This window comes from Puma concolor, chromosome A1 (genome assembly GCF_028749965.1).
Source record: "Puma concolor isolate L17-30 chromosome A1, mPumCon1.1.hap2, whole genome shotgun sequence".
Lineage (NCBI taxonomy): Eukaryota > Metazoa > Chordata > Mammalia > Carnivora > Felidae > Puma > Puma concolor.
Genome location: NC_141667.1, coordinates 235,968,646 through 235,983,161, shown reverse-complemented (window position 1 = coordinate 235,983,161; position 14,516 = coordinate 235,968,646). Strand labels below are relative to the sequence as shown.

Here is a 14,516-nt window from a genome sequence, read left to right as displayed (position 1 = left end):
CCATCAGAGGAAACTGATGGGCCACCTACTCCAGCCCCTTCTCGCCTTCCTTTCTCATCTAAGGGGGAGCGGAGTGAGACCCGGGGGCCTAGGCTCACTGAAAGACTGACACCGGGTCATAGGGCTACCATCAGCAGGTGAAGGGATAGGAAGATGGGGAATATACGTGGACACGGTGGGGTATTTATTCAGCAAGGAGAAGGAAGGACATCCTGCCATTTGGAACATGGATGTACCTGGGGGACTTTATGGTGAGTGAAATGAGCCATACAGAGAAGACTGTATGATCTCATTTATGTGCGGAATCTTTAAAAAAAAAAAAAAAAAAAGTTGAACTCCTAGAAACCAATAGTAGAATGGTTGTTGCCGGGTGAGGGCTGTGGGGGAGGGGAAGCAGGCAGATGCTGGTCAGAAGGTACAAGCCTTTAGCTTTTGGTTACAGGATGACTAAGTTCCAGGGATCTAATGTACAGCATGGTGACCATAACTAAAAATACTGGATTGTATGTTTGAAATTTGCTAAAGGAGTAGATGGTAGGGGTTCTCACCAAAAAAAGAAAAAAAAGAAAAGGTTTGTAAGGTGATGGTATGTTAATCAATTGTGGTAATCCTTTCACTAAGTGTATGTATTTCAAATCATGACATTGCACACTTTAAATATATACAGTTTTGTCCGTTAACACATCAGTAAAGCTGGAACCAAAGGGCATAGGACTCTAGAACACTTTCCCTCCCCCCACACCTTCCCAACACGTCACCAAAGGCCTTCGTATCCCAGTTTCCTTTGACCCTGTACAGCATGTCTGGGTTTCACCAAAAAAAAAAAAAAAAAAAAAGGAAATTAAAAGGTAAAAAAAACCCAGTTTGAAGAGGCAGAGGAAGCATCAGAAGCAAAGTCAGATATGGTAGGGACGTTGTAATTATCAGACCAGGAATTTAAAAGAGCTGATTCATATGTCAAGGATGCCAATGGAAAAAGCAGACAGGATTCAAAAACAGATGGGTCATGTCAGCAGAGAGATTGAAGTTATAAGAAAGAGTTAAAAAAATATATTGGAGGATAGATCAAAAAACTAGGTGACTGACATACATGAAATAGAGAATTTCTTTTCTAAAAATTTTTTTTTAGTGTTTATGAAAAAAATTTTTTTTAACATTTATTTATTTTTGAGAGACAGAGGCAAAGCAGGAGCAGGGGAGCAGGGGAGGGAGAGAGATACAGAATCTGAAGCAGGCTCCAGGCTCTGAGCTGTTCGTCAGCACAGAGCCCGATGCAGGGCTCGAACCCACAAACTGCAAGACCATGACCTGAGCTGAAGTCGGGTGCTCAACCGACTGAGCCACCCAGGTGCCCCTAGTGTTCATTTTTGAGATAGAGACAGAGCACGAGCAGGAGAGGGGCAGAGAGAGAAGGAGACACAGAATCTGAAGCAGGCTCCAGGCTCCGAGCTTTCAGCACAGGGCATGACATGGGGCTTAAACTCATGAACCGTGAGATCATGACCTGAGCTGAGGTCAGACGCTTAACTGACTGAGCCACCCAGGCGCCCCAGAAATAGGGAATTTCAACAGAGAAATGGAAACTATAGAGAAAATAAATAGAACTGAAAATGCCAGTATCAGAAATAAAGGAATTCACTTGATGGTCCTACTTGCAGAATGGACACAAGCAGAAGTGGCTTGGGGACAAACCAGTAGAAATTATTCCAACTAATTCACAAGAGACACCGAATGATAAAAAAGAAAAAAAGAACAGAACAACCAGAATATGGGCTAATATCAGAGGGTCTAATACGTATGTAATTGGAGTCCCAGAAGGAGAGGAGAGAGCAAAAATAAGGTAGACAAAATAACCGATGAGAATTTTTGAATATTGATGGTAGATATCAACCAGTGGGTTCAAGAAGCTCAGCAAATTTGCAGAAGTGTAAATTACACAAAATCCCATTTAGTCACATCCTAGTAATATTGCTGAAAAAACGGAAGTAAAGAGAAAATCATAAGCAAGAGGAAAAAAACACATTACGTATAGGGCGGGCACCGTGTTAAGAATGACAGCTGATTCTCATCAGACACAAGACCAGAAATGAAATATGAATGAAATGAAGGGAAATGGAAATGAAATAGACATATTTTATTTAGACAAAATCTGAGAGAATTCATCTTCAGTATATCTCCATTACCAAAAATGCTAGAAAAACTCTTTAAGCTAAATGAAAACGATACCAGATGGTAGCCTGGATCTGCAAGAAGGAATAAAGATCAACAGAAGGAGTAAATATGGGACTAAAGAAAAATGGGCATTAAAATGATATATTTGTATCTCTTTGCTTAAAGGCTGTTGACTGCTGAAAGTTTATTGTAGAGTTCATACCCTGTGAAATTAAAATATATGGCAGTAACAGCTATAAGAGTAGAAGTGGGGAAATGGAACCTATGTTGCTGTGTTTTACATTGGTTTTGAAATACTGTACTATTTGAAAGTACATTGTGATGAGTTAAGGATGCCTGTTTTAATTTCCGGTAACCTCCAGGATAACACACAGAGGAGATAGATGGAACCCCAAGGTAAATCATTTGGTTTTCCCAGAAGAAGGCAGGAGAGGAAGAAGAAAGGAACCAAGAACAGAAAGGACAAATGGAAAACCAATACCCAGGTGGTAGAATTAAACCCAGCCATATCAAGAATTACATTAAATTGGAAACATGTTAAATACCCACTTAAAATTTAAGGCAGAGCTTAATCAGGTTAGGTAAAAAAGCAAGACTAAAATACATGCATTATTAAGGATGAAGACACAGATTTAAAGAAAATAATGTAAAAACTATACCATGTGAACATAAAGCAGAAGGAAGCTGATGTGGCTATATTAATGTCAAATAAAATAAACTATAAAACAGAGAGAAAGAAGGAATGTTCCATAGTGATAAGAGCTCATTTGTCAAGAACTCACAATTCTACATTTTAGTTTAAAAGAACGTGGCGTAACAATAGAACCAAAAGGGAGAAATAGACAAATGAAGAATGACAGTTGCAGATTTTAACAAAAACCTCTCGGTGAATGCTAAAAAAAAAATAGACAAAAATCTGTAAGAATATAGATGGTTTGGGGCGCCTGGGTGGCTCAGTCGGTTGAGCATCTCACACTTGATTTTGGCTCAGGTCACGATCCCAGAGTCATGGGATTGAGCCCCGTGTCGGGCTTTGTACTGAGCGTGGAGCCTGGTTAAGATATATTCTCTCTCTCTCTCTCTCTCTCTCTCTCTCTCTCTCTCTCTCTCTCTCTCTCCCCTTCCCTCCCCTTCCCTCCCCTCCCCCCTCCCCCAGCCCCTCTCCACTGCTTGCACGCTCTCTCTCTTTAAAATATATGTAGATTTGTAGATGGTTTGAACAACACTACTAACCAATCTGATTTAATTGACCTTTATAGAACACTCAACTCCCAAATTATAGAATATACATTCTTTTAATGTTCACATGGAACGTTCACCAAGATGAACATAGGCTCAGCCATAAAATACTACATTTGAAAGATTGACATCCTGAAGAGTATGGTGGTAATGAGACGGTAATTATAATAATCTTTTAAGAGAATTCTCACATATCAGAAGATGAAGCAGGATCTTTTAGAATAATCCCTGGGTCGAAGAAGAAATCAAAAAGGAAATTAGAAACTGTTTCTAATGTGTGATAACGAACCATGTATTTCTGGGATTTCCTTAAAGCAGTGCTTAGGGAGAAATCTGCACCTTTAAATGCTTATGTTGGAAAAGAAGAGGGATTTAAAACCGTGGGCACGTTGCTCAGGTGAGCCCTCAATGTTGCTCTGCGATCCTGCTGTAATTGCTTCGTTAATCCGTTTCCCTGCCCTTAGGGTGCCTCTTCTGTACCTTTTCCGCCTCAGACCTCCCCTCTGAGCTGACGACTTGTTTCTTACTTCGTTTGGAAAAGGAAAGCAGCCAGAGGAGAACCAGACATCCCCTTCTGCCAGCTAAGTCGGCCAATACCAGACGGGACCCGGATGTGCTGGTCACCCTCCTTTCAAATGGTGACTGTTGATGTTTCTTTCAGACACACCGGACCCGATACCCTCCTGCTCGCTCCAGGACGGCGTTCACCCTCTCTTTTTCCTGCGGTATCTTTCTCCCCTCCCTGCCTCCATCATTTCTACCAAATAGTAAAATATGGAGAAATCTCTCGACTTAAACCTCCAACCGTCCTCTACCTGTTTCCCCATTTCTTGGTCCCCTTCACAGCAGGATACGTTGAAAGGACCCTTCCTTCCTCCGCTGCCTTCACTTCCCTCATTTTCTCTTGTCCCCATTAAGTCTTGTCCCCTCTACACTTAAAATTTTTGCTTGTCCGCACTACCAGGGACCTTCCCATGGCCAAGCCCAGTGCTTAGTCTCGAGTCTGGAGCAAACTTCTTGACCTGGCTTCTGGGCCAGCGCGCCCTGGTGCTTCTCCTCCCTCACAAGCTGTTCTTTATTAGTCTCCTTTGAGGATACCTCTGCGCGTGGGGACACTCCAGGGCTCGGTCACCGACACTCTTCTCTGGCTGTTCCCATTCACTAGGGCATCTCATGACTTGAAACACCGTCTTTACGCCGATGACTTCCGAACGTGGGTCTCCAATTCTCACCTCTTCCCTAGATTTCAGACTTGTGTACACAACTGCCTACGAGGTATCTGCGCTCGGGTTTTTGTTTTCGAAAGTAGGTTTCATACCCAGCGCAGAGCCCAACGTGGGGCTTGAACCCCCGACCCTGAGTTCAAGACCTGAACTGAGGTCGGGAGGCCGACACTTAACCGACAGAGCCACCCAGGCTCCCCTGATTCACTTGGCTTTCTGAGGCATCTCACACCCTACATGTCAAAAGCAGAATTGTTTCATTCTTCTTTCTTCCCTGCCCCCCCCCCCAGTTCTTTTCTATTTGTGACCCCCTTCTCTCCTACCGCATACCTTTGGAGTAGGGAGCACATTTGTACACCTGTTGGCACTTCTACGGCTGAGCCCCCAACGGTGTCCCTGCTCAGTGCTCAGCAGCGGCCTCCGGTCTGGTCTCCCCACACCACTCATCACCCCACTTCACAGGGAAGGAACTTATTTGCCTGCGCTCTTGTCCCACTTTTCCCTCCATCCACCGGACTCCAGCCACTTTGGCCTCCTTGAGGCCGCCCTCCCACACCAGCTGGGGTTCTGCCTTCCGCCTGGAAGGTTCCTCCCTGAGATGAGATCCGCGTACGGTTCCCTGGCCTTTGGTGACCGCCTAGGGGCACCCCCTTCCTACCACTCTCTGTGCCCTTGCTGTCTTACTTTCTTCACAGCACGTATCATCACGTGACGTGTCACCTGTGTGTTACCTGTGTGTAACGTCAGCTTTGTGGCTGTGTTCGCTGCCGCGTTCGGGCGACTGGGATGGCACCCGGTGCGGAGGGGGTGTTTATGAAATATTTGCTGAGTAAACTGAATATGCTTAACAGTCAGCTTCTATTATCTTAGTTCTTATGAAGAAGTGTACAGAAAACTTCACCACGGTTGCCTGTGGGTGACGTTTCTACTTTTCTGAGTTTTCCAGATTTTCTATCATGAGTGTATATTTTATACTCCCAGAGACACTTCAGCCATAAGGTGTTCAATAGGTTTTTTGGCTTTTCCACAGACTGGTCAACACAACGAAGACAGAAGAAAGAAATCGGAGTGTCAGCAGTAGATGGATTGGGCTTGGGGCCATTTCTTTCTACTGTTTACTCTTCCGTGTTTTCTGTATTTTTTATAATAAGCATGGATTGCTTTCATAGAAGGAAAATAAAACTTTAACGGGGGGAAAAGGGGCGCCTGGGTGGCTCAGTCGGTTGAGCGTCCGACTTCGGCTCAGGTCACGATCTCGCAGTCTGTGAGTTTGAGCCCCGCGTCGGGCTCTGTGCTGATGGCTCAGAGCCTGGAGTCTGTTTCGGATTCTGTGGTCTCCCTCTCTCTCTGACCCTCCCCTGTTCATGCTCTGTCTCTCTGTGTCTCAAAAATAAATAAACGTTAAAAAAAAATTAAAAAAAATAAATAAAAGGGGGGAAAATCCTTAGGGCCCCCAAATTATAACTTGGTATTTTTATGGAACTCAGTGGTTATTGGACTTCACCGCAAACACTACAATAAGGTTTCTTTTTTACCTTATTTTGAAATGACTTCAGACTTCTAAAAAGATCAAAACAGTAACGAGTTCTCAAACTTTCACCTACATATTCTTTTTCTCAGAGACCCTTCCTCCTGCCCTCCCTTCTCCTATACACACGCGTACACATATATATTTAATATTTTATGTGTATGTTTAGCGTTTTTAAAATATTATATATTTTATGTTTAGTATAATATATATATTTAATTCTCTTCTTCAGCCTGAAGTGGTTCCTCAGTCTTTCTTTGACTTGATGATTTGATATTTGAAAGGGGAACTGGCCGTTTCTTTTGTGGAATGTCCGTTGGTCTGGGTCTCCTGAGGTTTCCTCTTGATTAGATTTAGGAAATCGGCAAGACTGTGACAGAGTGATGGTAACGTCCTTCTCAGTGCGTTTGTTCACAAAGCACACATTCTCTGCTTGTCCCATAACTGCCCATGGTGACTTCGCTCACGTTTTGTTTTCCATCACGTTGGCGTTTTGTCCGTAGATTTCCGTAGCTAAAGTTGTGTCTCCTTCTGTAATTGGTAAGGATCTGTGGGGAAACATATTGAGACTTTGTAATAGCCTGTTTTCATCCACTGCTTTCCACTAGTCTTAGCATCCGTTGATGATTCTTGCCCCAAACACTTACTGTTGTGGTGGTTGCAGAAAGGTGATTTTTGTGGTTCCCTAATTCTGCGTTTATTAGGTGGAATTCTGCTGTAAGTGCTTTCGTTTCTTCCCTTGTCATTCATTCATTCAATCAGTTTGAACTCATGGATTCTCATTTTATTCTGTGGGCTATCATCCATTATCTTTCTTATTTATTTTGATGCTCACATTTTCCCAGATTTGGCCAGTAGGAGTCCTTTCACGCGGGCCCCTGTGTCCTTTTGACATGTCTCTGCCACTCTCTGAGTACTCCTGTATGTTTTTAGAAAAGCACAGCAAAAGGTGTGCTAAGCTCCTCTTGGCCTTATCCACCCTTGGCCCTAGAATCAGTCATTTTTCCAAGGAGCCTTGTTATTTTTAGTGGTGAGTGAAAAGCCAGAATCTCGACCAATCAGGATCGAGGTGCTAGGGGTGCGCACTAAAATTTCTGAAGGGCCTTGTTAGGACTGGTTTCTTGTTCTACAGAAAGGACTCCTATCAGACAACGGTGGTTGTTGCCAGTAAATCGTCGCTTTTGAAGACAATTGAAAATCCATGCATAATTTTGACTGCTTCGGCAGCTTAGAGGCATACTTCCCAACCTGACATACCTGGACACGAATTCGTAATGGTACCGATAAATCCATAAGTAGATCCTTTGTCAGTAAAGAATGAATAAATTACACTTAGCTCAGCGTGGTCTTCAATTCAGAATGATTTTAGTTTCGCTATTAATGGACTTGCCACTTCCAAGAGCGCGTAAAATTAAGCTTTTCAAATAAGTTGCTGTTTGCAAAACTGAATACTGTAATTTGCAACATTTTAGTCTCGTTCATCAGGAAAATATAGTTTCTCCCATTTTCTTCAGTCACTTGTTGGCTTGCAGCAGCTGGCAAAAGATGAAGTATGCGGTCCTCAATTTCTGTGTCTTTTTTTTTTTTTTGTTATTGATAAATTAAGAACCTCCGGGGCATCTGGGTAGTTCAGTCGGATAATCGTCTGACTCTTGATTGCAGCCCAGGCTGTGGTCACGGTTCTTGAGTTTGAGCCCCACCTCGGGCTTTGCGTTGACCGTGCAGCACCTGCTTGGGATTCTCTCTCGCCCTCTGCCCCTCTCCTGCTTGCATGCATGGTCTCCTTTTCTCAAAACAAAACAAAACAAAACACTAAAAGAACTTCCTACAGAAGTATAGTCAATGGCATGGTTTTTGGTCTTTGGTTTTTGTTTTTTTCCCAAATAGGGTTAAGCATTAAAGGCAGAGGCCACATGTTATTTATCCTTGTCACCTTCTATAGTATCTAGGCGAACGTGGTTCTCAGCAGTAGTCGCTGTGCTTGGAGAATGCTGGCGTGACTTTGGCAAGGGACGAGAGTATATACTCCCATATTCTTGGTGATACATGCTGTCCCTGTTAGATCTCTGTATAACTGAAGGGAAAGGGGAAGGATTTGGGTGGGCAGAGGTGGGAATCACACTGGAATATTTTTTATTTTTCTTTTATTTTTTAATGTTTATTTTTGAGAGAGTGTGAGCAGGGGAGGGGCAGAGAGAGAGGGAGACACGGAATCCAAAGCAGGCTCCAGGCTCCGAGCTGTCCGCACAGAGCCCGACATGGGGCTCAAACCCACGAACTGCAAGATCACGACCTGAGCCGACGTCGGACGCTCAACCGACTGAGCCACCCGGGGGCTCCTGGAATATTTCTTTTAAACTATGAATGGCCAGATAGAGAAACAAAAATTAGTTGGCTCTATTTGATCATGTCTCGTATTCAAAATAAACAACTGATAGGCTTGGGTAGATACCCTTTGGAACCTGGTACTTTGTCTACAGATCATCCAGCCTGAACGGGCATTTTCCTGAATAAGTGTCGTAAACCAGAACTTCCAAAGGATGTTATTAGGTGGTGCCAGGCCCAGTCCGTTTGAAAACATGGTATGCTAGATGCTTCTCTTACAGATTCCTATTGCATATGAGCATATTAAAGATTTGAGATACCCCAAGGCATAGAAACACGTTTGTCGAATCTTTTCAGCCCAGCATTCCCCAAACTTACTTGAGCAGGGAGCATTTGTTGGTTGTGTACGTGTTAACAAGAAAACACTGGTAGAGATCCTGTGTTTTTTTGTTCAAGAGATACTTGCTGAACACTAACTCAGCACAGGCAATGAAGAGGTAAAAGGCTTTGCTCATACCCGCAAAGAACTTCTGTAAAGACAACGTTTGAGTTACGTGAAGAGTCCTGTGACTGAGGTATGCCTAGGGTATTGTGGGAACACAGAGGGAGGCATGATGTTCCCCCGATCTGCATCCAGAGGGATTGATTTGGAGTTAATACGTTTTTATTCACTTATTCCAAAATCTTTTTGAGCACATATAAGGCAGACCTGCTCTAGACCTTGGAGATTGATACAGCAGTGCGCGGGACCCAGTAGAGCCCTTGTCCTCTTGGGTCATACATTCTGGCGGAAGGAGACAGGCAGGAAACACGAGGAATAAGCACACGTGTCCGGTGAAGCTCAGTCAGTTAAGCGTCTGGCTCTTGGTCGCGATTTCGCGGTTCGCTTCGTTGAGTTCGAGTCCCAAATCGGGCTCCGTGCTGCTGTGTGGAGTGGGATTCTCAATCTCTCCTTCTCTCGCTCTCTGCCCCTCCCCCACTTGTGCGTGCGCTCTCTCAAACGTAAAAAGAAAGTACGAGGCTACAATTATAACATGGTGGTAAATGCTAAGGAGAAAACTACAGCAGGGAAGGGCCAAGGGGGTGTGTGTGCCTCTAGTGTGGTGAAGTGATTGCAATCTTAGCTAAGGTTGCTAGAGACGTCTCACTTTCGAAGGTCACAGTTGGGTACAGGCCCGGATGAAGCGAGGGACCAAACCATGTGAGTTTCTGGGACAAAATGCACCCCCGCACACAAAGGCAAGTATGATTGGCACGTCTGAGAAACAGCAGGAAGCCAGAGTAGTTGGGGGAGTGGAATATGCGAGGGGGTGGCGTACTGGATGAGGCCAGCGGGGTAGGTGGCGTTCATCACGTGACCTGTGGCTTTTGCTCTGGGTGGGGGGACAAAGGGCGGAAGGGTTTGAAAGCGCAGAGCGGTGGCGCCACCTGTGGGGAAGGGCCGTGGGCACCGCAAGTAGTCCCTTCGGACCGGAGCACAAAGGGAGGGCACAAGTGAGGCGCACGGGGCCTTGTGTGGCCTGCCAAGAGGCCTAGATTCTATCTTGAGATGCTGGGGAGGAGGAGGGACAGTCAGATCTTTCTTTCAGAGAGATCACTTGGCAGTGGTGTGATGAACAGGTTCGAGGGTGGGAGGCGAGCCTGAAAGCAGAAAAGAAAAAAAACCCAACAACTGTCGCTTGTTTAATTCAGGAGGGAAACGGGGAGAGTCGGAGCTCAGGGGCGCCGGGAAGAGGCAAGTGACAAGGTCTGGTGTTGGGTGAGCCGTAGTGGGAGGCAGCAGCCACGGATGACCCCGTTTCTGCGTGGGCTTCCCTTTAGGTGATTGATGCCTCTCCACACGGGGGTGCAGGTTTGAGTTAACGTGAAAATGAATTCCTGTGCGCACTTGTACAGCATTTTGGGGTTCTGTAGGACATCAACGTGGAGATGTTCATGAGCCAGTTAGGCACACAAGTCCGGCACTCAGCAAAGGGTTCCGAAGGCAGTGAACACGCGCTAATTCTGGATATCGCAACTAGTTACAGAGTTTAGAAATATGTAATTTGTGAGGACTTCATTTCATTCCCTTGCCTTTGTTGAAACCGTTTTGTATGTTGTGGCAATGGAAAGCGTTGGCAGAATTTTAAGCGACTGTAGAGGATCATACACTAGATAACAGACTTTAAGAGAAATGATTTATTGCTCAGCTGACATCAGTGGCCTTGGGGATCCCCCTTCCATTTTTGGCAGAGGGATGACTTTTTAGATACAGAATGTTTTTACCGATTCCTTTATTGCTCTCATTTTTAAAGAGAAAGTTCCTCCTGTTAGGACAGTCACACTATGGGAATTTATGAAACTGTACTGCTTTTAGATTCACAAGAAATGCTTATCTGGTGTCTGGGAGTGACCATTTAGGCAGCAAATATTTTAGTCCCTTTAATTAAGTAAACAGGAAATTACCGAGTGTCTTGTGGCCTGAAATAATTTGTGGAAGTTGCTAATTTCTAGGCAGGGAAGTTCAAGGAAGTATATGATAAAATCAGGAGATTAGAAGCTAGAAGACCAAAGTTTAGTTTCATCTTTTTCTGCCACTTACTAGCCATGAGATTTGGACAGATCACCTTTCTGATGGTCAGGTTGGTCATCTGGAAAATGAAAGCAGTAACTCGCTATTGACCTCATAAGCCGGTGCGTTCTTTGAACAGGCGTTTGTCAGGACTCATTGGTCTAGCTAGGGCTGGGCTGCAACACTGAACAGACAGGCTTCGTTCTTATTCTCACATCTTGCAGTGTTGTGAATTACAGCAGACAGTCTGCAAAGTGGATATCAGACTGTGTAAATTGTAAAGAACTATGAAAACATCACGGTTATTCTTGCTTTAAGTAAGTCTTCTTTCCAGAAGAATTAAAATGAAAACCTTACGCTCTGTGAAAGATAGGAGAATAATAAGACCTACCACAGACGGGGAGAGAATGTTTGCAGAAGACATAATCTGATAAAAGGCTGTTGTCCATAATATACAAAGACCTCTTAAAATTCAATAAAAAGAAAACTAACAACCTGATTAAAAAATGGGCAAAAGACCTGAACAGACATCTCACCGAAGAAGATGTACAGATGGAGGTCACAGCACATATGAAAAGGTATTTAATATCGTATGTCATCAGGGAAATGCAAATTAAAATGAGAAAACCACTTCACACCTTTCAAAATGGCTAAAATCCAGAACACCGACAACACCAGATGCCGATGAGGGTGTGGAGCAACAGGAACTCAGATACACGGCTGGTAAGAGCGCAAAGTGATACCGCCACTTTGGAAGTGAGATCATGACCGGAACCGAAGTCCGACGCTTAACCCACTGAGCCACCCAGGCGCGCCCCGACTGCCTGTTTCTTATAAAAATAAACATATTCTTACCATACAGTCTGGCGGTCCTGCTCGTTGGTGTTTACCCAGATGAGTTGAAAACTTTTGTCCGCACAAAAACCTGCACACAGCTGTTTATTCCTCACCACCAGACACGAGAAGCAACCCAGGCGTCCTTCAGTAGGTGAATGGATAATCACACTGTGCTTCGTCCAGACAGTGGGACGTTACTCAGCGCTTAAGAGAAACTAGCTGTCTTGCCATGAAAAAGCATGGAACCTGAAGTGCTTGTTACTAAGCAAGTATGACTAATTGTAATTAATGACGATTCCTACTATATGACATTCTAGGAAAGGCAAAACAAGACAGTAAAAATCAGTGGTTGCCAGGAGTTGAGAGGGGGTGGGGTGAGGGAGGTAAACAAGTGGGAGCATAAAGGATTTTCAGGGCAGGGAAGCCATTTTGTTGAAACCGTAATGGCGGATACACGTGTCTTTTATGCATATGTCAAAACCCATGGAATGTATACCATCAAGAGTGGACGGACCCTCCTGGAAACTAGACTTTGGATGTCACGATACGTCACTGCGGGTTCATCAGTTACAACAAATGCATCACTCTGGGGTGGGATGTTGATCGTGGGGAGGCTGTGTGTGACGGGGTTAGGGAATATATGAGAACTTTTCTGTGCTCTCTGATAAATTTTCCTGTGAACCGGAAACTGTTCTTAAAAGTAAAGTCTTATTTATTTATTTATTTATTTATTTATTTATTTATTTTTTTCTTTTTTTAATTTTTTTTTTTCAACGTTTATTTATTTTTGGGACAGAGAGAGACAGAGCATGAACGGGGGAGGGGCAGAGAGAGAGGGAGACACAGAATCGGAAACAGGCTCCAGGCTCCGAGCCATCAGCCCAGAGCCCGACGCGGGGCTCGAACTCACGGATCGCGAGATCGTGACCTGGCTGAAGTCGGACGCTTAACCGACTGCGCCACCCAGGCGCCCCTATTTATTTATTTTTAAAGTGGTGTCTCTGGCAGAGAGAAGATGCAGCTCTGCCTCGCACAATCAGGGTAGACGGTTATTAAGTGTTTGTTGAATGAATAAAGGAACGATGTTAGGATTTGGAAATTCAAGCAGGTATTTATTCCTGTCTTTTCAGAAATGTTTTTTATTACATTTTTTAAAAAGTGAGAGTAGTTGTGTCTGGCACTCATAAGGATCCATGCAGAAAAAATTAACTCAGAATGCAAAATAGTGATTTTTTGAGAGTGCCAGATTTTTAGAGAGTGCTTAGATTTCAAAATATGGATTAGAACAATTTAAGGCCACTAGAGAATGTTAGGCGCAGCATAAGATACCTAATGTTTCTGATTGTGAATGAAGCAGAATCTTAAATTTAGAAACCAACATGATTTATTTAATTCTCACAGGAAGTAAAAGGAAGGTTAAGTTCCTGAGATTCTATTTATACATAAAGCATGCAAAATGTGAGCACATTTTTTCCCGACGAAGTTTAATGGGAACCAAGTTTCACGATAACTCACGTAGCAAATGAGTGAACATTCCATAGGGTCTTAAAACTTTACAACTTTGGGTCAATTTCAGATATACATGAATTTCCACAATACATTTTCAAAAGCTGTAAAGGCCTTTGACCGTGACACTTTAATTTTATAATCGTTTGCACAAAATCCCACGTGTCGACAGTCCTCAGCAGTGGCGAGAACGTGTGAAGGCTGCCTCAGCAGTTCTTAACAGATGGCCTTCTCCATTCATTCTCTCCTATAGGCAAACATGCTGAAGACATATTTGGTGAGCTGTTTCATGAGGCTAACAACTTCTACATCAGAGCAAATTCTCTTCAAGACAGAATTGATCGCCTCGCTGTCAAAGTTACCCAGCTGGATTCAACAGTGGAAGAGGGTAGGTAATGGCACGGAAGCAACAAACTAGAGGTGATGTTGACAGGACAGCAGTAATTAATTGTGGTGTCATCACTGTTTTTCCCTTGGGGTAGTGTACTGATACTTCATCTTGTCCTTTCTGGAAGAATATTAAGGGGGGGGGGGGGCGGGACCCAACATTGGGTTACTTAGTAATTAAAAGATTCTTGTCTGCCTTATATATGCCATACTCTTTTTAAAAATTTTACACATAGAGTATTTGTGTTCAAAGGCTTCTTTGAATGAATTCGGTATTAGAAACCCTAATATAGGTCATTGGTAGTTATTCTAAAGATACTTTCTTAGCCAAAACTCACAGAATCACTCAAAAGATGTGGTCCGACTAAGAGGGAGGGTGATACGTACACAGCATGACTGAGCGAAGGCTTCTAGCTGCTACGCTTGTTGGGGTTGATGCCTGTAAATAATCTTGGTTGATCCTGCTGACTGCACACCTCAAGAAATAGCATTTACCGAAGGCCTTTAGCGTCAGAGTTTTCAAATAAAGTCAGTATTGGTAAGCACTGTGTAGTTAACCGATCATCACTTTGAAGATTTACCGTGAAATTGTGACAGTTTCACAATTAAAATTCTACAACTCCTCTTTAAAGATTTCACTTTCTGTAGCTTTCCAATGAGAGACTGAGGTTAGACTGGAAGAAAAAAAAAACTTGAAAAAAAGTGTGAGATGTGTCATTTCGTATTTACTTGAGGAAAACGTTCAGAG

General features: G+C 43.6%; 1 protein-coding gene across 10 annotated transcripts in view; it reads left to right on the top strand.

Moving 5' to 3' along the window:
• WASF3 (WASP family member 3) overlaps positions 1–14,516 on the top strand; it is a 136,885-nt gene that overhangs the window by 99,024 nt on the left and 23,345 nt on the right. For all 10 annotated transcript variants that reach the window (XM_086714837.1, XM_086714855.1, XM_086714797.1 and 7 more), the window contains one exon: positions 13,635–13,769. In XM_086714837.1, coding sequence (XP_086570963.1) covers positions 13,635–13,769 — 135 coding nt within the window. The remainder of the gene's footprint in view (positions 1–13,634; positions 13,770–14,516) is intronic.